Genomic DNA, 24,643 nt, shown 5'->3' with positions numbered 1-24,643 from the left:
CTAGAGCTAAGATCCAAGCCAGTGTGGGATTGGCGCATCCCCCAGCCCGAGCATCCCAGTTAAAGACGCATGACCCAAGCCGCCTCATGACTTTCTTTGGATTTTACAAGCCAGGTTTGCCTTCCACGGCAAGCTCTCCAGCAAGTTGACAGACCAGTGAGGTCACATGCCTCACTATATCCCAGATGGCCTGCCGGGGCTTGTGAGAGTTTTGCCACCTGGCCTTGGCTACTGTAGGGCCTGGATACAGGTGGGGCCCTGCCCTGGGGCTGGATACTTTGCTGTCCTCTCTGGTGCAATCTCTAAGTCCATGGGGAAGGAGAAGAGAACTAACATTTAATGTACATCTTTTAAATTTCTGCAGGGCAATATGCTGGAAATATGCTTGTTTAAAGTAACTTCACTCTACACACATACACATGATCCTGCAAGATAGCGTTGTTCCCATTCTACAGATAAGAAAACTGAGGCCAGAGAGGGAAAGTAGCTTCCCAAAGGCCACACTGGTAAAAACTGGCAGCACTAGCTTTTATACCCAGAGTGTCTGACCTCAAAAACAGTTTTCTTAATTTGATCCAAGTCAGCTAGTCAAATTCAAAAGTTTTGGGGCTACACTGGGGTCCTCCCGTCCTCTGACAGATGTGAACTCAGGAGAACTGGGTTCTTTGGGACCGCACCATGCTCCTTCCTCTCTCTAGATCTTGGTTTCCCATTTGAAAAATCAATCACTGGGAACCTTGCAGCTAAAAATGCCATTTGAACCGCCTACGTGCTTTCACTCATTCCTGAAACTAAGAAAGTATCAGATAAGAGGTTTTTCAGGCATCCGTGCACAAGGACAGGGAGCCTTGGAGAAAAAGAGCAGCAATAAAATGTGGAGGCTGGAAAGCAGACGGACAGGTGGCAAGCCGTCTGATAGACCTGAGGAAAAAGAAAACGGGCTGGTCGTAAGAAAAACCAGTTCTCTGGTCCACCTGGAGCTTGTGCGCACGCCTTGGGAATTGGAGGCAGCGCTGTCTCCGGGAGCAGGAGTCAACCGGGGAGGCCGTGAATCAAGACGATCAGATGAAAGTTGTTTCTGAGACACAGACCACCAGATCTCCTCCCCAAATCGGTCCAGCCAGGCACCTGACCATCCCCACCCTGGCAAAAAAATTAGAGGTGTATTTTTTGGAGAGAGTAAAACAGAATCTCTGAATGACAGGATACAGACAAGTTCAAAGCTGGGGTGCCCCACACTGAAAACAGTGATGGAGGGAACATGGACTTGTACATTGAGACACCCGCCTGCATACACCACTTGGTTCCCAGGCAGGTGTCAGGCTGCTTACTACCTCCTGTGAGGCTGAATAGTTGAAGAGTCTAGAGAATCCGAGTCTGTTTCTTTTTTCAGAGAAAAGAGATGTAAAGAGAAAAGATGTGAAGACACTGACAGTGAGGGTTCCTGGATGAGACAGTCCAGCCAAATTATGTACCACGTGATCCACAGTCCATCGTGTAACCCATCCTCAACGAGCTGCACTCCAGGCGGCTTTGGGGGCCCCTACTCTTAAGTGTGAGCAGACAGCCGGGATTCCAGATGTCCATGGAAAGCCTTAACATAAACAATAGTGATGAAAACAAACACATGGTGATGGGGAGGCCTTGTAGGAAACAGGGAGTATGCCTGGAGAAGGAAGCATTGAGAGAAGCTGTACAACCATGAAACTAAAATAGGACGCTACATTTTATGAAAAGGAGCCTTCAGAGAACAAAAAGAGCCTTTGGGAATTAAAGTATGAGAGTAAAAATGAAAAATCCACAGGAAGCCTGGAAGGTTAAAAACTCAGGCAAGTTTCTAAAAAGCAGAGCAAAAATACATAGAGATGGAAAATAAGAGAAAAAAAAAAAACCCAAAAAGAGCATCAGGTCAAGAAATCTGAGTAAGAAATCCTCCAAATAGAACAGAGGAAACAGGGGAAGAAGGATCAGTGAAATAATTCAGAAAAAAATTCCCAGGACCGATGGAGGAGCATTTTTAGATTGAAAGGGCTCGGTGAGCACTCAACACAATGGATTAAAAGTTAACTCCCATCAAGACATACCACTGTCCAACTTCAGACACTAGGAATGATTCAAGATCCTAAAAGCTTTCAGGGAGAAAAACCAGGTCACACAAAAATGATCAGAACTCAGAATAGCTCCAGGCTTCACCGCAGTAACACTGGAACCCCGAGAGACGGTGGAGCAGCGCCTTCAGACTTGGAAGGAAAATCATGTCCGACCTAGAATTCTATATCCAGCAAAACTACCTTTAATCAGGTGTAGGTGAGAATAAAGATATTTTTAGACATGCATGTTTTCAAAAAGCTTATTTCCTTCATGGTTCCTTTCTCCAGAAGCTCCTGGAAGCGATGTTCTACCAAAATGAGGAGGAGGTCACAGAGGGAAGGATGTGGTACTTAGGAAAGAGGAGAGAGGCACAGAGGGGCTCTCAGGATGCCAGCTGTGCAGAGAGGACACGCCGGAGCTGTCACACACCTGGCGAGACAGAACCCAAGAGAGGAACTCCGGGACAGGAGGTTTAGATAACTGGCTGAGGGCGAGATTCAGTCAGGGGTAAATTTGTAGAAAGTAAGCAAGCATAAAAATGATAATGATTAACTCCAGGAAAAACAACCCAAAATAAAAAAATGTGCTGGAAAGAAAAAGTAAGCAAAGTTGGCTACGTGCCTCGGCCCTGAATAATGTTTGCAGAGTAAAAGTAATGCTAACACTGATTGCTCTGGCCAGAGTTATCTCCGAGGAGGAGGAGGAGCGGGGGGGAGGGGAGAGCGCTGCGTGGTGTAGGGAGAGGGAGTGAAGCTAAGACTCCATCCTCCAGAGAGAGAAATCAGTAAATCAGGCCTAAAACTGAAAGGAAAAAAAAAAAATCAAGAAACAATGATACATGCATGTTATCAGACACACAGAGGTGGACGCCCAGGAAACTGGCGGAACTGGTTGACGTGGTTCCTTTTTAGCGAGTGGGAGAAGTGGACTGGGGAGTCCTCTGTTTTCATAGCACATCTTGGACCCCGTGGGGCTGTTCAACTGTTCATATATAACTTGAATAAAAGCTAAAATTTAAAACCTATAAAAAGATGTGACCTTAAAGGTGGTCTCTAAGGTCCTGTTTGAACATAAAATATTTTGTTGGGGGGTTAGTGAAGGGGACATGGACACAGAAGGGAGGCTGATGACCTGTTTCTTGACTGGGGTGCTGGTGACTTGAGCGTGCTTCTTTTGTGAAAGTTCGTCAAGCTGCACACATACAATTTGTGCACTTTTCCATATGTCTTTTTTACTTCGGCAAAAAGTTTACTTAAATAATAAACAGGTCACATCCCGTTTCGGCAGCTTCGGGAACAACAGTGCATTTCACAGTGATTCTCCAGAGCTCATCATTCAAGCCCCTGGTGGCCCAGTTGGCAGAGTGTTCTTTTCTGGGTCCCCTGCACTCCAGGGTTTCTGAGCGTGCCCTAGGAACGCTCCCGCACTGCACAAGGCTGCCCTGGCGGTGCTGGTCCCCACGGCCACCCTCTCCTTGTTAGAGGCAGGTCTTGCCATGTTTCTCAGGCTCTCACTACACGCTCCCCGTAACACTTCCCCCACGTGCAGACCCAAGTCTGGCAGTGCATGGATGAGCGGGGCGGTTAGTTGGACCAGGTGCTCACAGAACGGGCACCCCCCTTCTTATTTCCTCACTGATGACTCTTCTTGTCTTTTCACCACATTTTTACTCACTATCAGCGGGTAACAACTATTGTTAAATACCTTAACATTTTGTCCAAAAGTGCCTGTCCGGGGAATTTGCTTAAGTCGTGTCTCCAGCCGAGTGTCCAACCAGGTCCTTCCCCAAAATCCCTGAGTCCAGCAGGAAGTACAGCACAGGAAATGAAAGCTTCTAATTGGAAATGAAACATGTCTGGAGGCCCTGTTCCATGCTCACAGCAGGGTCTGCGAGATCCTTCCCACCCAGGTGTTCCTGCCACTCCTCTCTTCTGGTAAAGCCCAGTCTCCATCATCACCATCATCCCCATCATCTCCATCCCCATCCCGATCATCCCCACCCCCATCCCCATCATTGCACACTTAACACGCAAGACTGTGCAAAATGTCTTGTCAGTTTTCATGTGGAGCACGCACACACACACACACACACACACACGGTGTTCAGGTGATGTTACATGGAAATGGGAGACGAGGAAAGTGCTCAGACAGTGGGATTAAGGACTCGGGAGAAAGGCTTTTCTGGCCCCCTTACCAAGAATGAATGACCTTTTCCTAAACAGTGGGGCTGTGTTTACATTGAAGACAACATGAATCTTACATGGGGCCCGTTTCCCTCTTCATGTCAGCAGTTAGGAAGCTCGGCGCCAGGTCTGTGGCAGCTGGTCAGGAAGTGGGACCTCACGGTACGCGATGAGCCCTAACTTCGCGCCTGTCCCCGCTGGCTTCCTCCCTCTCATTTTGCCTCTGTCTCATTTTCCTTACTTTAACCGTATGTCTCTGTTGTGTCCCTTTTTGTAAGCCTTAAAATCTTTTTTAAGCCATAAAAAAAATACTGTTTTGTAAATGCAGTAAGATTGTAGCTAAAGGCAGACCTCATGTTATTGCACTTCATAAATATTGTAGTTTTTACAAATCGAAGGTTTGTGCCAACCCTGCGTTGTCAGATGACACTTAGTATTTTTTAGCAAGAAGGTAATTTTTAATTAAGGTATGTACATTTTTTAGGCATAATGCTATTGCACACGTAATGGATGGCAGTAGAGTGTAAACACAACTTTTATTGGCAATGGGAAACCAAAAAACTTGTGTGTCTGGCTTTATTGCAGTAATCTGTTTATTGTGATAATTGCTTTATTGTGGTGGTCTGGAACCAAACCCACAGTATCTCTGAGGTATGTCTGCACATGATAGAACTGTAGGTAAACATTGGGAGGTAACTTGGAGGGAAGATAACTGTATTAGGGTGATAGCTTTGCAGGGAATTTATTTTCCTTTTCAAATGTACATTAATATTGTAAAGTAAAATAAATGATATATTTAGCAATCGTTTTCTGATTAAAAATACATATGTGTTAGAAAATGTGGCAGACGGAAAAATACAAAGATGAAAATTAATATTATTCATCATCTAAATCTCTAGATAGCAGTATTAGCTTTCTGGTAAATTTCTTTCCAGTCTTTTTCCAGATGCCTTTGTGTGTGTGTACATTTGTTGTCTGTGTATATTTTACGAATCTAAGTTATTCTTTCTTCGTAGTCTTTTGTAAATTAGTGTTTCCGTGTAACAGTAAGGTTTGTTCAGTATTCTTCTGCACCATCATTTTGAATCACTTAAGTTCTATGGTCCTTATTTTATCTGTGTACCGTGTTTGTTTTAACACATCCCCCTTCGTTGGACATTTAGGTTTCTCCCTAATAGCCATTCCCTTCTGGGTTTACCTAGATGGCGAAATAAGGGGAATCTGCAGCTCAGTGGTAGAGCGTGTGCTTAGCACGCACGAGGTCCTGGGTTCAGTCCCCAGTACCTCCATGAAAAAAATAATGAATTAATTTAAATAAGTAACTACATAAAATGAGCTTTGCTCTAGATGGCCAAATAAGCCAACTTTACCAAAATATGTTTTCCTCTACAGAAATTTTCTTTTTCTTTTTCATTGCAGTGGTCTCTGGTTCATCATCCAGCTCTAAGTATGACCCTGAGATCCTGAAAGCTGAAATTGCCACTGCAAAATCCCGGGTAGGTCCCCTTTGCTTATACTATTGATGGGGGGTGGTCATTAAGCAGCCCTAGGCAACTAGTCCACCCACAAGACCACTGTAAATGCTCCACCCAGGCAGTGGCATCAGTACTAACAGTAGACGTGGTAACAGCCATCGTCTTAGTAATAGTAACGGTTAACGGCAGCCACCGTCTTACAAGCAATTGCTGTATTATTACCAGGCGTAGCACTAAACGCTTTTTGAGTGTTATTATCTCATGCCCTTTCCACAACCCCATGGAGTAGCTCCTGTCAATACCTGCATTTTAAAGATGAGCTAACAGAGGCTTGGAGGGGGTTTTGGGGAAGCAGGGGGTCTCAGTAACTTGCCAAGGTCCCAGGGGACTCAAGGCTGCCCCCAAAGTTCTGACTGTGGGGTGCTGTCCTCCTCACCGGTGCTTATTCGACATTGTCGTATTTAATTACTTCGCGACTGCCTTAGGGGATAGATATTTTTAGCCCCCTTTTACTGATAATGGAAACTGAGGACCAGCAGCTCAATGACTTGCTCAAGGGGAAGTTAGTATTGTGAACGCTGGCTTAATGCAAGTTCAAGTAGGTTCTGCACGTTGAGATGCCTGCAAGAAGACAAGGAAGGGGGGCGGGGGCTGGGGGTGAGGCAGAGTAGGGAGTAGTGGGGACCCTAGAGGGGTGTGCCCCATCTAAAGGGGTCATGGAATTTCAGCCCTATGCTCTTACGGCCATGCTGGAATGTGGGCTCCGCACTGGCAAGTCTTCAAATATTTTTAGAAAAGAACTGTGTATCTAGGCTTACTGTCAGAAATATCTCAATATTTAATTATTAGCAACTAATTTTTAAGGATTTAATAACACTGCAAGGCACGCAGAGCATTCCTGCAGGCTGAAGCTGGCTCCCAGGCCATGTCTCACCTCTCGAGTTAGGGCATCACCTCTCGCCTCCACGCACAGCGCCCCCATACCCATTACCTGCTTTAAGTAATGCACAACCCAGAAAATGGCCATTATCCTCATCTGTCAGAGCAGGGAGGGGAGGCTCTCAGAAGTGAGATGGCTTGAGAGGCCACCCAGCGAGGCAGTGGGAAGGCCAAGCTCCCTCCCAGGTCAGCCGGCTCCAGTCCACTTCCTGTTTCTCTGGAGCAAGTGCTGACGAGGAGTGACCTGCAGGACACTTGGGCTGGGATACCGGCCGCAGAGACCAAGACAACACCAGTGAGAGGAGCCCAGGGGGTGTTGACCTGAGTCATCATTGCCGAGGCTATGGGGGACTCTGGGTCCCCTTCGAAGAGAAGGCAGCTTGGGGCTTAATTCCAGTCCACCTCTGACCTGGCCCTGTGCGTGGTCTTCTGCCGTCCAGGTTAACAAGCTGAAGAGAGAGATGGTTCATCTCCAGCAGGAGCTACAGTTCAAAGAGCGTGGCTTTCAGACCCTGCAGAAGTAAGTCCACCCTGCAGTGCAGAGCACGGGGATTGCCCCCCACCCGTGCTCCCCTCCTGCCCTCTCTGTCTCCCTCTCCTTCAGTCTCTGTCCACCCTTCTAGAAATGGGGCTCTCTATTCGATTCCACTGGCACTTACTAAAGCTCCTGTCACCAAGGATTGTGGTTTATAAAAAGCAAAGGAGAATCATTTCAGACCACAAAGTTCTCATCGTCCTCCGACGAGGACGTCCAAAGCCATTGAAAGACTGTCCCATTCTGTTGAGTTTTGCCAGCCAGTCATGGAGGCAGGTCTTGTTGGGCATTTTTGTGCACCTGTCTCATCCCCTCCAGTAGATCCGGGGGAATCTGATGCGCACACAAACAAAACCAGCCCGTTCCAGGGCCCCTAAAAGTGAGCAACGGCTTTCGCTGGTGCGCTCCGCTGAGGGAACAAGGACCTCCTCCGCAGCGAACAAATTACTAAAAGAGTGTACCCTGTGCTTTATGGGAGACTTAAGGAGTTTCCAGAACTTGGACCAAATGTAATTTTCACTTTTAGAAGCTGGCTTGAAGCCAAGCAAAATACAGCCCTGTTGTTTTTTTAAAGAAGACGTGTTAATTGTCATTCCCTGATTATACTAAGATTTTGCTGAGCAGTTCCTCTGTTTCAGGGAGCACTTTCAGTGTTGTTTTTTGGTTTTTTTTTTTTTTCAATTTTTCTTTGTTTATTTATTTGTGTAGGGGGGAGATAATTAGGTTTATTTATTTTTTTAATGGTGGGACTGGGGATGGAACCCAGGACCTCATGCATGTTAAGCATACCCTCTACCACTAAGCTACACCCTCCCCTCCCACTTTTCAGTGTTTCTGCGTGGGTGACATCATCACAGCTCTATCCGGAATGCGCTGTTAGCTCACTCCATTTTATAAATGGGGAACCTGAGCCCCGCAGTAAGTGTTCACAGTATTAGCTTATTGCCATTAATAACCACACATATCACCGAGACTTATGCGTTGAATCACATTCAGTACCTCTGATGGGCTCAGGGAACAGTCATTTCAGAGGTTCCTGGTAGCCCTCTTGGAAGCTCCAAGGAGGCCAGCCAGTAGATTTCTCTGTTCTAAGGGAGATCCACTTAGATTCCCAGGGAAGCCACCTCTGCACAGGCAGCAGCTTCTGTAGACACTTGCTTTTTCCCTCTCCCTGACTAAACCTTTTCTTAATTCTCTGGACCTCAGTCCACTCCCACCACACTGTGGTCACAGCTCCAAACCTCTGGATGTCTGTCTCCAAGCCCTGTTCTTCGAGGGGACTGTGACCACTAGTTAAGGGTCCAGTTGGTTCTTACATCTCCCTGCTCCCCAAACCCCCACTGCCCAGGTAAGCCACTGTGACTCCCCCACAACCCAAGGTACGAGAATGTGTGACTTTGTATTACAGATTGTGTATGATACATTTTTGTATTATATGTTATGGCTTTGTGTTTATATAGATACATGTTATTTACATACGTAGGTATGTATATGCCAATTTCTGTTTCTCAGACTAAGTTCTAATCTCACTGGGACAAGGGATGCGCATGCTTTATGCTTCTCGGCACTCTTCAGTGGTGCCAAGGACAGTTGAAGGCAGTGATGTGAGTTTAGAAAATTCTTGCAAAGCAAATAGCAGCCTCAGGCCTTCACTGGGTAGCAGAGTGGGTTCTAAGCACATAGTTTAAGGACTACTCAGTCCCACATCATCTCAGCGCAGGTGCCCTTCCCTCCCCTTCCCCTCCCTTCCTCCCCCCCCCCCCCCGCCGTGATTCTCAGGAGCTTCTGGTTAGAACACTTCCCATTATTCTCCAAGCCACCACAAACCTGTTTTACCACTTTGTCACTCTGTAGCAGCATTGAAAATTCTTGTCGTTTGGTAAGCTGACGCTGAAACCCCAAAGACAAGCCTCCTTTTTCTCCTCCTCCCTCGGCCTGGCCAGCTGCCTGTGATGTCAGGCCCAGATAAGACCACAGCGCTGGGCCTGCCCACGCTCCTCAGCCGGAAGCCGGGCCCTGTGTTCACTGTGGAGGAGGGTTTCTGCTTTAATGCACACCTTGGCGTCGAGGGTTAGGAATGTGGCCGCAAGAGGCAGATGGCCTAGGTTCAAATCTCAGTTCCCTGGGAACATGGAAAAGTGGCTTAACCCCCTTGAGCTTCTGTTTTCTTTATCTGAAAAATAAATGATTGAAAACATTGAATTGGTAAACCCATGGCAAGCCCAGGGAGCTGAAGGGGGTGGCGACGTCTAGCTGGTTGCCGGCTTGGACTTGGAAAGGAACTCAGATGAACTCCATCACGTCCGCCCCGGGCCAGAGGCTGTGCTGAGTGTGCGCCTGTCACCACGCTTCCTCGTCTCTACTCCCTTAAGAGCAGTTTTTGTTCAGCCTCATGTTACAGACGCAGGCACTCATGGGGCTGAAAATGTGCCCATGACAACCTAACTAGTGAGCGTCAGAGCTGGGATTGGACCCCGGGACTCTTGGATTTTGAAGCTCATGCCCTAATACCTGCCTTCCTGGCATCATCCAAGATAGCCCCCTCCCCAGACCCAGAAAACATGAGGTCCCTTTCCTCTCCCTTGGGATCCTTTTCAGAGTCCAGTGGGGGGTGATCCAGCCACGTCTTAGTGTCCTTTCTTTGCAGAACATGGGGGAAGGTGAAACACCCATTTGTTTGGTTCATGATCAGCAAACTCAGTTTTGAAAAGAAAAACGGTTGCTGAAGATTAACGAACACCTCTTAGAAGAGACCGAAAAGAAAAATTGAGACAAAAGCTTGGGATTTGACCCCGTCAGCTGCCTTGAGCCCTCGCAAATAGGAAAGACTAGGCATGCCATCTCTGTGGGAGGAGGGCAGGACAGCATCTTCCGGCACATCCCCAGAGCCACCCTGCCCAGGTGAGCGTTGTCCGGACAAGACCAAGAGGCTGCCGTCAGAGCCTCTGCCCTGCTTCTCCATGGCTGCCCTGTGGCTCCTGGGTGTGGGAGTCTCCGAAGTGCAGTTGTGTAATTTGGAAATCCTAAAATTCAAGCATCCCCCCAACACTCTCTCCTCCCCACCAACCACACAACTTTTCTTTCCCTTAAAAAAAAAAGATTCATTCACTGAGTACATAATGGTAACCCTTTGTTCCCCTCCCCCGCTCCCCAAGCCCAGGAGTGTTTCCTCTCCGAGCTGCTCTCCGGAGCCAAATTCCGGAGCCTGGGTTGCTAAGGCCCCCAAGAGCAATCAGGTAGAGGCTGGCTGAGGAGCCCGAGCTCCGGCTGACAGACTGCTTCTGTCTCTTCCTGCTGAGGATTTCAAAGCCATCCTCACTCTGTCGGCAGAGGACAGCTGGGTACAGCCCCGTCCCCAGAGCCCCCAGCCCCGAGGCTTGTTCTAGCAAACAGGGTCTCCCCTGCACCCCCTCCCCCTTTCGGGCAGGGCGACCTTCGGTCCTGGACCCTCGCTCTGGGGGGATCCTCCCCTCCAGGGAGCATCTTGGTCCAGCCTCCGTCAGGAACGCTCCCATTAGACTGATTTTTCAAACTGAATCTGAGACCCGTCTTAGCCGACCTGGCAGGCTTGCCCAGACTCAAGTCCTTGAAAGGAATAGACAGGCTATTTTTAGTGGAAGACATGACTGGGGCTTTGTCTTCCCTCCACGGAGGAGGCTGAAATCACGGGAGAAGGAGGGCCGAGCTGAGAACGCCTGCTCCGACGCGGAGACCATGAGGCCTGGAGGAAGACCTGTGATTCCCCACTCAGGTTATTTTTAGCCCGGGACAGTGTGGCCTCTAGCAGGAAATCAGAAAGGAATGCCTGTGAGTGGTTTCTCATCCTGAAATAATGAGTTTGTGGTGTTCCCTCAGACCGTAAATCTTCCTTTTCTTCACTGGGGACTGAAACCGCACCCCAGCCTTTGATAAAAGTGTGAAGCAGTGAAACTTCCTCTCTGCCTTCAGAACCTTCCCACAGCACAGCCCTCCTTCCCCAGAGGCCTTGGACCGCACCGTCTCTGATCTGTCTGACCTCCATGACCTTCACTTACTTCTCCCCCCACCTTCGCCCATCAAAATGAACCTGTGTGTAGGGCGTGGATGAGCCGATAAGCTCTGCAGGATGGATTATAGTCCTCGCATTTGTTCGGTGATTCCTAGCCCCTCCCCTGATGTGCCATCCTTACCCCATTTGACATTCCTCACAGCTCCATGAACATGGGCCAGCCAGATGACATGATCCAGGTTTTCTCAGAGGAGGAAATAGGGTCCGTGTGCTCCAGGGCCATGCCCAAGGGCACTCTGCTAAGTGGTAGGGCTGGGAGTCCTTCATCCTTCTCACCTTGCCTTCAGTGGCTGTTAACTCAACAAATGCTTGTGAAAGGCAGTGGTTCTCACCAGGGAAGATTATGCTCCTCTCCCCCAAAGGACATTAGGTCAAGCATGGAGACGTTTTTGGTTGTCACAGCTCAAGGTCAGGATGCTGCTAGTCTCTAGATACCAGGAATGCTACTGAACATCCCGCAGTAGCTGAGACAGTCCTGACACAACGAAGAATGATCCAGCCCCAAGAATCCTGAGGTCCAGAGACCCAGATTCACGGACATGAAAAGATGTTCAACATCGCTAATCATTGGAGAAATGCAAATCAAAACCACAGTGGGAAAACACCCGACGCCGGTCAGAATGGCTGTCATCAAAAAGAACGCAAATAACAAATGTTGGCGAGAATGTGGAGAAAAGGGAACCCATGTACACTGTTGGTGGGAATGTAAATTGGTGCAGCCACTGTGGAAAACAGTATGGAAATTTCTAAAAAAACTAAAAATAGGACTGCCATAGGACGCAGCCAGTCCACTCTTGGGTATATATCTGAAAAAAACAAAAACACTAATTCAAAAAGATACATGCACCCCAATGTTCATAGTAGCATTATTTATAATTGCCAAGATATGGAAGCAACCTAAATGTCCATCAACAGAAAAATGGATAAAGAAGATGTGGTGTGTACACACACACACACACACACACACACACACTGGAAGACTACTCAGCCATAAAAATGAAAAATTGCCATTTGCAGCAGCATGGATGGACTTGGAGGACATTATGCTAAGTGAAATAAGTCAGACAGAGAAAGACAGATACTGTATGATATCACTTATATGTGGAATCTAAAATTACAACAACCTAGTGAATAAAACAAAAAAGAAACAGACTCATAGAGAACAGACCAGTGGTTGTCATGGGGAGAGGGGAGGGCTGAGGGGCCATTTAGGGGTGGCAGAGGAAAGATTATTATGGGATTAAATGAAATCATGTGTCTGAAGCTTTTGAAATTTTTAAAGTTCTATAGAATCTAAAGAATCTTTCACTCAATAAATAAACGTTAAAAGGAAAGAAACAAAAAAAGGACGGACTGTTCTATGCCAGATACTAAAACTACTCAAACATACTCAAGCCTGTCATATCAAGTCCAGGACACTGCCACATTAATTATTAATTATAGCACAGCGTACTGAGTACAGTGTCACAGCTCCGTGCAATGTGTTATGAGAACACCGAGCCCAGCCTGGAGGACTCAGGGAGGTAATCAGGGAAGACTTCCTGTAAGAGTTGGCTTTAAGAATGGCATTGCTTCTGCAGCCCTGCAGACAATTGCAATTTGACAGGGACCTTCTGTGCCTTATCCAATAGGCAGGACCTAGAGGGAAAAGGGTAGGCGGGACAGAGAGGGGACTTCTTACAGGACCCGAGCACTGTGGTCTGTTCTTTTTCCCTGGGGAAACACCATCACTCACCCTAACTTTGATCTTTCCCATTGACTCTCCTAGAATCGATAAGAAAATGTCTGACGCTCAGGGCAGCTACAAACTGGACGAGGCTCAGGCTGTCTTAAGAGAAACAAAAGCCATCAAAAGGGCCATCACCTGTGGAGAAAAGGAGAAGAAAGACCTCATTAAGGTACCTGCGTGACGTGAGCATTTCTCCTGAGCGCCCTTCTGTGCCAGCGCTCATGCACTTTCCATACGCTGCCAGGTCACAGAGTGCTCCTCACTGGTTCTCTTGGCTTTTAGTCTCATGGTATAGAGGAAGAAATGGAGGTTCAGAAGCACCAAGTACCTTGGCCAAGGTCACACAGCTAGTGTAAATGGCAGGGTGGGAACAGGAGCCCTCTTCTCTGGTCTAGTCCAAAGGCCATGTCCTCGCCCACCAGCTCTAGCACAGAACCAAATGGAGGGAGGTGGTTTCAACATCACTAACCTTGACATCAAAATGTAGCCTCTCTGTAAGCATTTCGTTGCGTGTTCCAACTGTGTGATGGGATCTGAACAAATGGCGATAGATAGGGTTTAACGTGTCAGCCAGTCGCGCCAAGCGCTATGCACGCACCATGCCTCACCTCTTACATCAGCGCGAGTTTCTCCCCATCACACAGACAAAGACTGCACAGCTCAGGGCATAAGTAGAAGAGCCGAGATTCAAACCGTGCTCACCTGACTTGGAAGCCCATGTTCCTCACCTCTGTGAATCCCGCCCAGCGCTCAGAGGAACTGCCCTGACCACTGAGATACCCTGTTTTCGTTCCCATCAGCAGATCAGCAGTCAAGGTCAGAGACTGTAAATGACTTGGTGAAGGACGCTTTATACTCTATGACAAACGGAATCATTTCAGAGCTCCTGCCCAGGGCAGCGGCGCAGTGAACACACTGAGGCGAGGCATCGGTGGACAGTGAGGCGTGTTCTGGTCACGCTCGGCAGTTAAGACTGCCAAGTCTGAAGTCGGACAGACCAGGACCGCATCCTGGCTCTGTTAGCTGCCAGCTTCTCCACGTACCAGCTCCCTCCTGGGTAAAATGGGGATAATCATAGGTCGTTCCTCTCAGGACAGTGATCAGGATTAACTAAGATTAGGGAAAGCTGACAGCTACTGAGTATTGACTGAACTGGCGCTCTACGCTGGTCATCTCATTAATCAGTACGACAGCCCTGTGAGACAGGACCCATGACGATTTCCATTTTGCAGGAGAGAAAAGTGAGGCACAGAGAGGTTCATCAATAAGAGCAGGTCACACAGCTAGGAAGGAGCAGAGCAGGGGTTCCAGAACCAGCGTCCTCACTGGTTTCTCCCTCATAAAGGGCCCGGCACAGTGCCTGGTGCTCAGATGAGTACCCACTCGAGTACCCACTCACCAGTAGCTCTTTACAGGATAAGTGGGATGTCTGGGGTGAGTGTGGTTCCCTACTAAATTCAAAGGGAGAGACAGACCCCAGAGCTCCCTCCCAAAAGGGTGTGCGGCTGACCCTGCCCTCCCCGCTTAGAGCCTCGCCATGCTGAAGGACGGCTTCCGCACCGACCGAGGGTCCCACTCTGACCTGTGGTCCAGCAGCAGCTCTCTGGAGAGTTCGGGTTTCCCGCTGCCGAAACAGTACCTGGATGTGAGCTCCCAGACGGACATCTCAGGAAGTGTGAGTAGGCAGTGTGTGCTGCTGGGGGTCCCAAGGGACAGAGTGGCCTTCCTGTTACTCACCTGAGGAGCTGACCAGTGGCTCGCTCTGGGCCTGGCTGCTGCCTCAGCCTTCCGGAGCTTCGTGCTCTTACAGACTCCTGGCCCTCCAGAGGACATGAGATGATGGGGTGGAGGAAAAGCCAGCCCTGACTCTATGGACCTGAGCATTGCCTGGCTACCGTGCTCGCATCTCTAGATACTGCACAGAAAGCATGTTTGAAGGACCTGGTGTCTTTCCCTGGTTTCCTTCGTGATAACTTGCAGCGCCATTCTGTTGTTTTTTTACCAGCTGGAGAACAGGGGATATTTCCCTCCTGTTCATCCCCAAACCAGGCATGTAGCTTTCAGACAGCTGCTTGCCTCCCAGTTCAGACCTCAGCCCAGTCACAGTAATGAGCAGCGCAAGTGCTGGCCAGGCATCGCTCCTGAAAGACTTAGAGCAGCGCTGACCCCCAGCAATCCGCAACTTTGAAGAGTTTTGTTTTCCTAGAGCCGGTGACATTGAATGAGCCAGCCTCCATGGCTACCTGCTGTTCTGTCTGGTTTCTGTAGTTGTAACAGGAAACACTATATTCATGTCTGATGGGATGAGTCTTGTAGCTTCTTGCTGCCCTTGATAGACTGACATGGCCAAGGGGGCTGCCCTCCCCTTCCCCGCACCACCCAGGTGTCCAGCTACAAGCCACCTGTGGGCCAGAGTATCTGTGAAGGAACTGTGTACCTTCTTTCAAGTTCAAGGACCTTCTTCTCCCTCACTCAGTGCTTCACTTCCCCCTGCCGGCTCCGTGAGTGTTTGGTGGACCCCCTCCCAGCACGCCGAGGATGGCTTTCTCATGTACTGACTGCCCCTGCTCCCTCCTGACCAGCTGTCCTCCGTGCTTCTGTGGCTTGAATGGGCTCCAAGCCATTTGGGGCTGAAGGATGATATTCTGGGCTCTTGGCTTCTCTTCTAGAAGGGATAAATATCTGATTTGGGGGCTCTTCCCATGCCTGAAGGAAGGAAAGTGTTTTTCCCTAACTAGCTTCCCTGAGATTCACACAGCCAGCTCAATAATTGGGGGCTATTTTTAGCTACTTCCCACACAAGCTGTCAAGTCTCTCATGAGTGCCTGAAACCCAGCTCAGCATTGGCCACGATAGCCGTGTAATTCCCGACTTGTTCTCTCCTCCAGTTCGGCACCAGCAGCAACAATCAGTTGGCGGAGAAGGTCAGGTTGCGCCTTCGCTATGAAGAGACTAAGAGAAGGTAATTAGAGACTGGGGGCTGTGGGCAGGGTGGCTCCAACAGGAACTAGGGTTGCAGAGTGTCTGCTGTGTGCCTGGCTTTTTACACACCTCATCTTGTTTAATCCTCGTAATGACTGTGAGAGTACGAGTTATAATCTTCATACTTTAATCCTCTTTTGCAACTCAGAGAGAAAATGGCTGAACCAGGGACACTTGGCTGGATAAAGAGTGGAACTATGCTTTGAACCCACTTCAAACCTCAAAGCCTAGTCATCTTTCCACTTGCCAGCCTCAGTTTCTAAAATCAAGGTTTTCCGATGATCCTCTAAGCAGTTTGGTTTGAAGGAGGATAGCCGGGGTTTTAGCAACAGGCTAAAAGGACTATGGGTACTGCCCTCTTCAGTGTCCCCTGCCCCGCTGGGAGCAAGCTGTGCTTTTAAACTGTGCTGACCCCAGGGACTTTAAATATTGTGGGGCTTCACAGAATCCTAAGCAGATGAGTTCCACTGACACAAATAACATTAAAACAGTAATCAAAGCTGACATTTTTAGAGCCTCTGTAATGATCCAGACAATGGACTATCACATTCGTACGTGCACCATCTCATTTAACTTTAAAGGCACCTTGTAGCATAACTTATCTCATATTATCTCCATGTTGGAGAAGAGAAAGGTAAGATCTAAGATGTTTCAGGACCTTTTGGGGGTGGCAGAGTCCACATTTGAACCATAGACGATCCATGATCTTCCCATACACTGAGCCAGCCTCACTGGGAAGGAACCCTCAGGGAATGATGGTGGATGAAGCCAAACATACTGCATGCATTCTTCCTTAGGCTACGTTGCCCAGCCCGTGGACAGTCTAAGCCAGGCCAGGGAGAGTGTGGCAGTGCCCAGCCCTGCCCCTCTGCCAACAGTGTGTGAGCAGTAGAACGCTTTGCAGCAATGGCAGGAATCCTATAGACACTAGAAGCAGCCAAAAAGAGAATTTGTTGGCTTATTGAATTCTAAAGTCCTGAGATATCCTAGCTTCAGGCACAGCTGGATCCAGGGGTTCAAATTATGTTACATACATTCAGTCTCACTCCTTTTCTCCACCCTGCTTGCCTTTGTGTGGACGGGCTTCCCTATCCAAGTGGGAAGATGACCCCCGGCAATTCTAGGCTCATATACTATCAGGTTAGCAACCCCAGCAGAAGGAGGATATACCTTGCCCAATAGTTTTAACAAACTATGGGCTTGAGACCCCCTGGCTTTTCTGAGAGAAGCAATCATTGTTGCAGTGTGAGAGGAATTAGAATTCTCTGAAGGTCTAAGCATGAGTCATGTGCCCGACTCTGGGAAGGAGATTGAGGTCAGCTTCGTGGGAACCAAGTAACTTGAAAGTACAAGAGGACTGATTTCCCAAAGAAAACTTGGAATATTGTTAACAAAAGAAGGAGAAATTGGATACTGGTCAGGTGGGGGGAAAAATACGCCCTGTGCACTGTTTCAGCTCCCCCTAGAGGTCCAGCAAAACAGCACAACTTCTACACTTGGTCAACCACTTCTTGTCCCCTCTGAAGGGGACCACTCTGAACCCTCGATCTGTTCCAGCTTGCAGTAATGCCTGTCTTAGGTGATCAGTTATGGAGAAACAAAAGAATTGAGCACTTCCCTTTTGGGTTGAGCCATTAAACTTCTCATCACACGGGTTCCTGGCTCAACTGCCTTTATCTAGCTTTGTGCCTCCACCTTCTCCCAAAGGTAGTGTAAGTGTACAGGACAGAGCAGCCAGCTGAATGGGAAAGCAGAGGCTGCGGTCTTGATGCAGGGAGGGCAGGTGGCTCTCATGCAAGGTCTGATCATTGTATGCCAAATTCTGCCATGTGTGCATTTCTGAGGAGTGAGTGTAGTAGTTTTCTCCTAAGGCTCAAAGTTTGAGGAGCACTGGTGTAGGGACAGCACCACCGGAAAGCACATCCAAGGAAGCATCAATCATCCCTTCATCATCCCACGTGTAGCGGATCCCCTGCCAGGTGTGGCCACACCACTCTATCCTCAAAGCAGCTGGACGGAGAACAACAGCTACGAAGTTATCCCAAAGCCAGTCTTGATGCATTGCTGTGTATGTGAATATGGAATTTAAATTAATTAACTCTGAGAATCCCTGCCGAGACACTTGGCTAGGGAAGGAGCAAATGTAGATGTGTTTCTCTGTATGGAATTGTCACTACGCAGCATGGAGGTCTCGCCTCCAACAGTGTTTTGATAAAATAAGAGTTTGGCCACATTGTTTGCAGACAGGATTGAACTGAGGGTCCAGAGGCCGGGGATCTCAATAAGTATTGGCCGTGCTTGTGACCCGCGCTCTTAGGTGAGCCATAGCCTCCCTGGCCATCTCTCTAAGAGGGTTAACCACCAGGTCTCATCCACCCTCTAGGGATGGGGTGAGGCTAGGGCGTGACAGCTAAAAAGCACTTTGCAAAGACTAAATCCTAACGGATCACGCGATTGCTGTGAAGTATTTGTGGCAGTACTCTTAGCAATATGGGAATCTTAATTTGATCCAAAGATAATCATACCTAATGTCTCGATAGCACTTGGCATTGTTTAAAGAGCTCTTAATGATACTTTTTCATCTGGCCCTCCTGCCTCGCAGGTACCATTATTATTCCCACCATACAGATGGGAATACTGAGTCTCAAAGCAGCGAAGGGGTAGGGCTCCCAACGCCTTCCTGTAACATTTGTCAAGGCCTGCAGTGTACCAAGCACTGTGCTAGAAGCTTGTGTTAACTCAATAATTTCTTAAGAAAGTCAGAGCCATGACTCCAACCCAAGGCCCCTGACCTCAAGTCTGCGGTGGTTCATGCAGTGCCACCACCCGCCTCTGGACTGAGAATACAAGGTTAGCTACAGCAGTATTTGCTGTCGTTGTGGTGGACCCATGAGGGCCACTGGCTCAGCACTTAGGTGCCAGACACACTGAACACATCATTGCTCATTTTCACCCCAATTAGGAAGGAGGAATAGCTGTTTTCTTATATATAAGACTCAGGGTGTGCACCCAGCATTATACACCCAAGATGTGGTTAAGCCAGGGAATAACCACAGTAGCAGCAGAAACATCCCCTGAGTCCTTGTTTGCTGTGTGCCCAGTATTGCACTTGGACATTTGATGAATTATGTCATAAAACCTTCAACCATAACCCCACAGGGAAGGAACTTTTGATATGCCCTTCAGAGAGACCAAGGACTTGCCCAAGGTCACCACGCTAGTGGTAGAAGGCTATTGCCTGGTGAGAATCCACCTCTGCTCTGTCAGGCTTAGTGTCCCTTAGGGCAAGGGGACAGCCTCTAGCCCCTCCCTGCAGAGCCTACTCATGGGAGGCATGTGGTAGGCACCACATGTGTGTGTCAGATAAAAATCTGTTCCATGAGATCACATGCTGATCAGTCGCTGTCAAAAATCTCTCTGAGGATGCGGTGGCTTCTTGGACCACGTAACCTTGGAAACGCGGTCTGTCAGCCTGCTCCTGCAATGCCACGGGGCGCACCGGTCACGCTCACCCTCTCGGCCCCGCAGGATCGCCAACCTGAAGATCCAGCTGGCCAAGCTGGACAGTGAGGCCTGGCCTGGAGTGCTGGACTCGGAGAGGGACCGGCTGATCCTCATCAATGAAAAGGAGGAGCTGCTGAAGGAGATGCGCTTCATCAGCCCCCGAAAGTGGACCCAGGGGGAGGTGGAGCAGCTGGAGATGGCCCGGAAGCGGCTGGAGAAGGACCTGCAGGCGGCCCGGGACACGCAGAGCAAGGCGCTGACCGAGAGGTGGGGCTGAGCCGGGGCCCGGGGATGGGGGGCGGGGTGGGGGGCACAGGGCCCTCCCCTCTCTGCTTCTGGTCTCTCTCCCAGCTACCCGTGGGGGGATGGCAAAGGGGGACACCCTGGGGCGCCTGGGCTCCACCCCAAGAACACTGTGTTTAGAGATCTCACCACTTTCCAAAGTAGCAAATCTGGGGAGATGGCTCGCAAACCAACTTACCGCGGAACTTCACCGGGGAATCGCGTTACCAGCGTCTGCGCATGCGCAGGCTTGCAGACGTTTTTCTCCTGAGATGTGATGTAGAGCAGGCGTCCTCCAACTTTGTGACAGTGACACATTATATTATTACCTAACGTACAAAAGTTTCACAAGGCGGTGCGGACTCTTTCTATGTGTAATAGCCCTCTGATATTCTTAGATTATTTCTTTTCATGCTGGTCATGACCCACTAAATCGATTTTGCCATACACTGAGGCGTTGTAATTTGCGGCTTGAAAAACACTGGTGGGTGGGTGGGGTGCAAACTGAGATGCTTATAGGGGTCGAGAGATGATATAAATGCCGTGTTGGACTGGACTGCACAGGCCCCCCCACCGTGTCTAAAGCAGGTGCCGCCTCCAGCCCCCAGCAAGTGGGAGTGCAGGCCCCAGGCTGCCAGAGCTCCCCACGTTTCAAGAAAAGAGTGTTTAGATTTTTTTTTTTTAATATTGGCAACTAATCCAAAAGAATTTTTAATACTATGAAGACTGAGTCAGCTTCATTTGTGGGCTTGATTTAACCTGAAAGCCACGGGTTTAGACCTTACAACAGACTTTACTCCCTTCAGTGTCTCACCACTCTGAGTCCTGCAGTCCCCAACTTTTCCCTCATTCATTCATTCAGTCCATCAGCCTATTATTTATTCATTCATTCACTTAAGAAACATTTTGTTGCACATATTCTGTATGCAGGGCAATATGGAGGTTTCAGAAATCAATAAGTCATGATTCCTACCCTGCTACCCTTAAAATCTGTTCAGTTATTTTGACTTTTTTTTTCCTTTTTTTGGCAGCAGACTTTATTGAGCAAGGTCCCTACCCTTAAGGAGCTAGAATTGAAGATAATGATTTTCAAACGTGTGTGTGTGTGTGTGTGTGTGTGTGTGTGTGTGTGTGTGTTTGGGGGCAGGAATGAGCAAGGGAATTCCTCTTTCCAGTGAAATCAGAGGCAGAAACCCAGTTTATAAGGCAGGTAAGCTTACCTGCACCCCAGTGGCAGCAGGCCAGGCATCCTAGGTGCCTGGCCCCGCTCTCTCTGCATCACCCCATGATGGGTCCTAAGATGCCTTCAGGGAGCTTGCAGTCCCTCCCTAGCAACTGAGTAAGCCCCATTTGCACATGGCAGGGTGCCACCTGGATCAAGTTGACCAGCCTCTGCCTGGCCTTTTGTAAGCACGTCAGAGAGTCCACTGACTGGTCAATGGTGGGGAATCTTTCCCCTCCAAGCCTCTTGTCAAAACTGCTACCAGGGACGTGTCTTTTTCCTCTCCTTTATCCTCCCCTGGGAGGAGGGGTGGCTGGTTAACACCTACCCACCACCAGGTAGGTGGGAGAAGGAGGAGCAGGCTTCAATCATTGTTGTTTTGCAACCCCAGGAAGCACCTTCTAGAAATCTCCTTTAGCAATAAGACTCTGTCCTTCTTTCCTTAAGGCTTTGCACCCTGGGGACAAGGCCTGTGTCTGGAAACCATCATGCCTATGTTGTTAGTTGAAAAAAAAAATGGTTAGTCATCCTGGACAGACCCTTCCAGGCCTCTGCCTCCAGTCTCCTAATCTGTCTACCAGTCATCTGGGGCCCTGACATGCTCCCAGGCCCTGTGGCTATCACTGGAAAACCCTTCACTGTTTATCATGCTCACAGCCAGCAGTGGAAGAGAACAGGTTCATGGTGGCCTTACTCCTTGTTAGGGCAAAAGAGATGCCCTGCCACCACTGACCTTGAGCAAGGCATTGACCAACGTGGACTTCAGTTGCCTGATGGGGGGAAAAAAACAAGATAATTGCATTGAACACCTGTGTAGCCTGAAGCTCGGAGGTTAGACCAGATTGTGAACTGAGGCTCTTCCCTGCTATAATGATTTTGGTTTCTTGAAACTAGGATTGGATATTCTCTTAGAGACCCCTACACTACATGCCAAAGGTACCATTATGTACCAGCCTCTGTTACCAGTATCATCTCACTTAAACCTCGCAGCAACCCTGAGGCTAGATTCCATTTCGTAGATGAGGAAACTGAGGCTCGCCCACCATCACCAAGTGGCAGAGCTGGGATTACATCCCAGGCTGGCTAGCTCCAGAGCTCATGCTCACCCTAGGCTGCTGCCCACATAGGAAGTCTTTTATTATTGCCTTCAGCCCCATCTTTCAAAGGTCTCATTGCTCCCATGGAACAGCGGGTTCACACGGCCAGTCCAGGGCAGCCAGCATCTCCACTTCGCAGCAGATGCTAAGCAGGTGACTCAAGTTCCCAGCAGGCAGGGTCCTCTGGGGGACGTGCAGAGGGAAGCCAGGGGGCGCGTGGGCGGGAAGAGGCGAGAGCCACAGGAACGACCGGGCAGTGTTAATGGCTCTGAGCCTCCTGCAGGGGAGAGAGGAGAGAGCCCATCCAGCAGTCTCCGTCTGTGTTCAGCTGTTTGCCTCTGGCCTCTCCTGTTCGTCTGTCTTGTGTTCATCCCTCCGACCCCCTTGTCCTCTCTCTCGGTCTCTTTCTCTCTTTCTCATGCTCCTTTCTCTCTTTTCTCTCTCAAAATGGGAGGATTGTGTTCCTCACCTGCACACAGCAGCGTCTCCGTTCAAGGTGACTTTGGGAAGGACAAGAATAGACACATCTAGGAAGGGCACACACACCGCAGGGCCTGCCAAAACCCAATCACAGATCAATTAGAGGCACAGACATCCTGACTCCCCCCACCCCGTCCTACCTCCTGCTTCCGCCTGCCTTCCTGTGCCCCCACACACCCCCCAAGAGCCGCCGTGCGGTCACGCAGGGTGCTTGTTAGAGTGTGGACTCCCTGCCCCTCTATCCTCCAGGACCAATTCCCCAGGCCCTGAGACACAGCCCAGGCTCCTGCATTTTTCACCAGCACCCCAGGTGCTGAGCTGCAGCTTGGGGGCATTCCATCCCCACCTTCTGGATCCTCTGCCGGTTTCCACGCTTAATGTGTTCTTGGCCTCCCTGCATGTGCCGGGCACCGCACACAAATACCATATGGCCCGCTAAGCCCAGCGCCCCCGGGAGGCGGCCTCGGCACCTGCGTGTTGTTGCTGGTGGCTACACCCACTGCGCTCAGGAAGTCAAGGCCTCCCGGCTCCTAGTTTCCTCCACCTCATTTTGGGGCTCCAGTGGGGACCTGCATTTCCTCCCAGGAAACGCTTCTCTGGTCTTCTCCCAGAGGAAAGGAAAACGAGAGCAAAAATGGTGAACCCCAGCCACTCCTTGACCCCAGACCTCACACCCTTTCAAGGTTTTGCTCTTAGGGAGGGTCAGATTCACAGTCCTGTCTGTTCCATTAAGCATCAAGGTTTTGTTCATTTCAGGCTCCATCTGCCAGCCTCCTGCCTGGCCCTCACCTCCCCAGCCCCGGGTAGGACTCTGGAAGAACAGCGCCAGGGATTGAACTGGCCAAGAACCATGCTGAGGCCCCTCTGTCCACTGCTCCCGGGGTCTCTTCTGTAATTTCACAAGGCTGGTTCCCCAGTAACAAGCCCCACCTGTCCCTCATCACTTTCCAGTTGTGTCTCCAGCGAGCTCTGGTCTTCATGGCAGGGCCTGTGTTGGAGGCCTGGGTGTGTCGGTGAAGAGATGGCCCGGTTAGGTGTTCCATGGAAGTGAACTCTCTCTCCCAGACCCCAGGCTGGGTTGGCTGTGCTCGGGGAGTAGTGGGTCAGTCATTCCCCCTCCAACCGGATGGCATAAGGGGACAAGAGGCCAACAGTGGTACGCATCGGTCCAGGGGAGATCTGACATTCGGGTCTTTCAGCCGAGGGGATGAGCCTTCCCTCCTTCAACGGGGGGGCAAGTCCTCCATTCAGTTACTTCTCGAGCACGTCCGTGTGGTGGGCACCGTGCTCCGTGCTGGGGGAGTTCCCACCTTGCAGTCCCCCTGCAGTGCAGCAGCTCCTCAGCCTTAGGGCCTAAACGTCACCTGGGATAGGTAATAGAGACACAGGTTCCTGGGCCCTGCCCCCAGGCTTTCTGATTCAGTCCATGTAAGTAGGACTCAGGAATGTGCATTTAATAAGGATGTCTCCCTCTGATGCGGGAGGCCTGTGACCACAAGCTGAGAACCACTCATTCAGTGGGTAGGCGACAGCAGCCCTCCTGAGTGGGTGAGGGCACTGGTCTGCTTGATGGAACTTGCAGGCTGTGGTGGGCTTTGGTGCCGGTCTTTGCTCCCCAGTTCTGTCACACTCACCTGGCTCTGCCCCAGTTTCTCTGGAACCATCCTCTCCAGCCCCTTTGCTGACTCTTGCCGGTCCATGCAGCCTCGGGATGCTGTAAATACTCAGAGCTTGGTCCTGGGCCCTGCCTTTTTTCCCTTATATACTTTACCCTGAGATGGTGCATCCATTTGTTAGGGCTGCCAAACCAAAATACCACACACTGGGTGACTTAAGAGAATTCTGTTTTCTCACAGTCCTGGAAACCAGAGGTCCAAGGTCAAGGTGTTGGCACCTGTCTCCTTGGCTTGTGGATGGTTGTCTACGTGTGGTCATCTACCAGGCCTTCAGCTGATTTCTCTCCCCGGCATACCTGTGCACAGCGCAGGGAGGGATGGTTGGTGGAATCCTAATTCTGCCACTAATTCTCTAGCTTTAAGTAAACTATTTAACTCTAAGAACCTCAGTTTTCTCATA

At 49.6% G+C, this 24,643-nt stretch overlaps 1 protein-coding gene across 1 annotated transcript in view; it reads left to right on the top strand.

Annotated features, from left to right (window-relative positions):
• Positions 1–24,643, top strand: part of WWC1 (WW and C2 domain containing 1) — a 131,578-nt gene that overhangs the window by 73,641 nt on the left and 33,294 nt on the right. The window contains exons 4-9 of the mRNA XM_032465126.1: positions 5,694–5,770; positions 7,129–7,208; positions 13,040–13,169; positions 14,529–14,675; positions 15,889–15,962; positions 19,511–19,753. Coding sequence (XP_032321017.1) covers positions 5,694–5,770; positions 7,129–7,208; positions 13,040–13,169; positions 14,529–14,675; positions 15,889–15,962; positions 19,511–19,753 — 751 coding nt within the window. The remainder of the gene's footprint in view (positions 1–5,693; positions 5,771–7,128; positions 7,209–13,039; positions 13,170–14,528; positions 14,676–15,888; positions 15,963–19,510; positions 19,754–24,643) is intronic.

This window comes from Camelus ferus, chromosome 22 (genome assembly GCF_009834535.1).
Source record: "Camelus ferus isolate YT-003-E chromosome 22, BCGSAC_Cfer_1.0, whole genome shotgun sequence".
In the NCBI taxonomy this organism is placed as follows: Eukaryota; Metazoa; Chordata; class Mammalia; order Artiodactyla; family Camelidae; genus Camelus; species Camelus ferus.
Note: the sequence above shows the minus strand (reverse complement) of the source record. Positions and strands in the feature narration are given on the sequence as shown.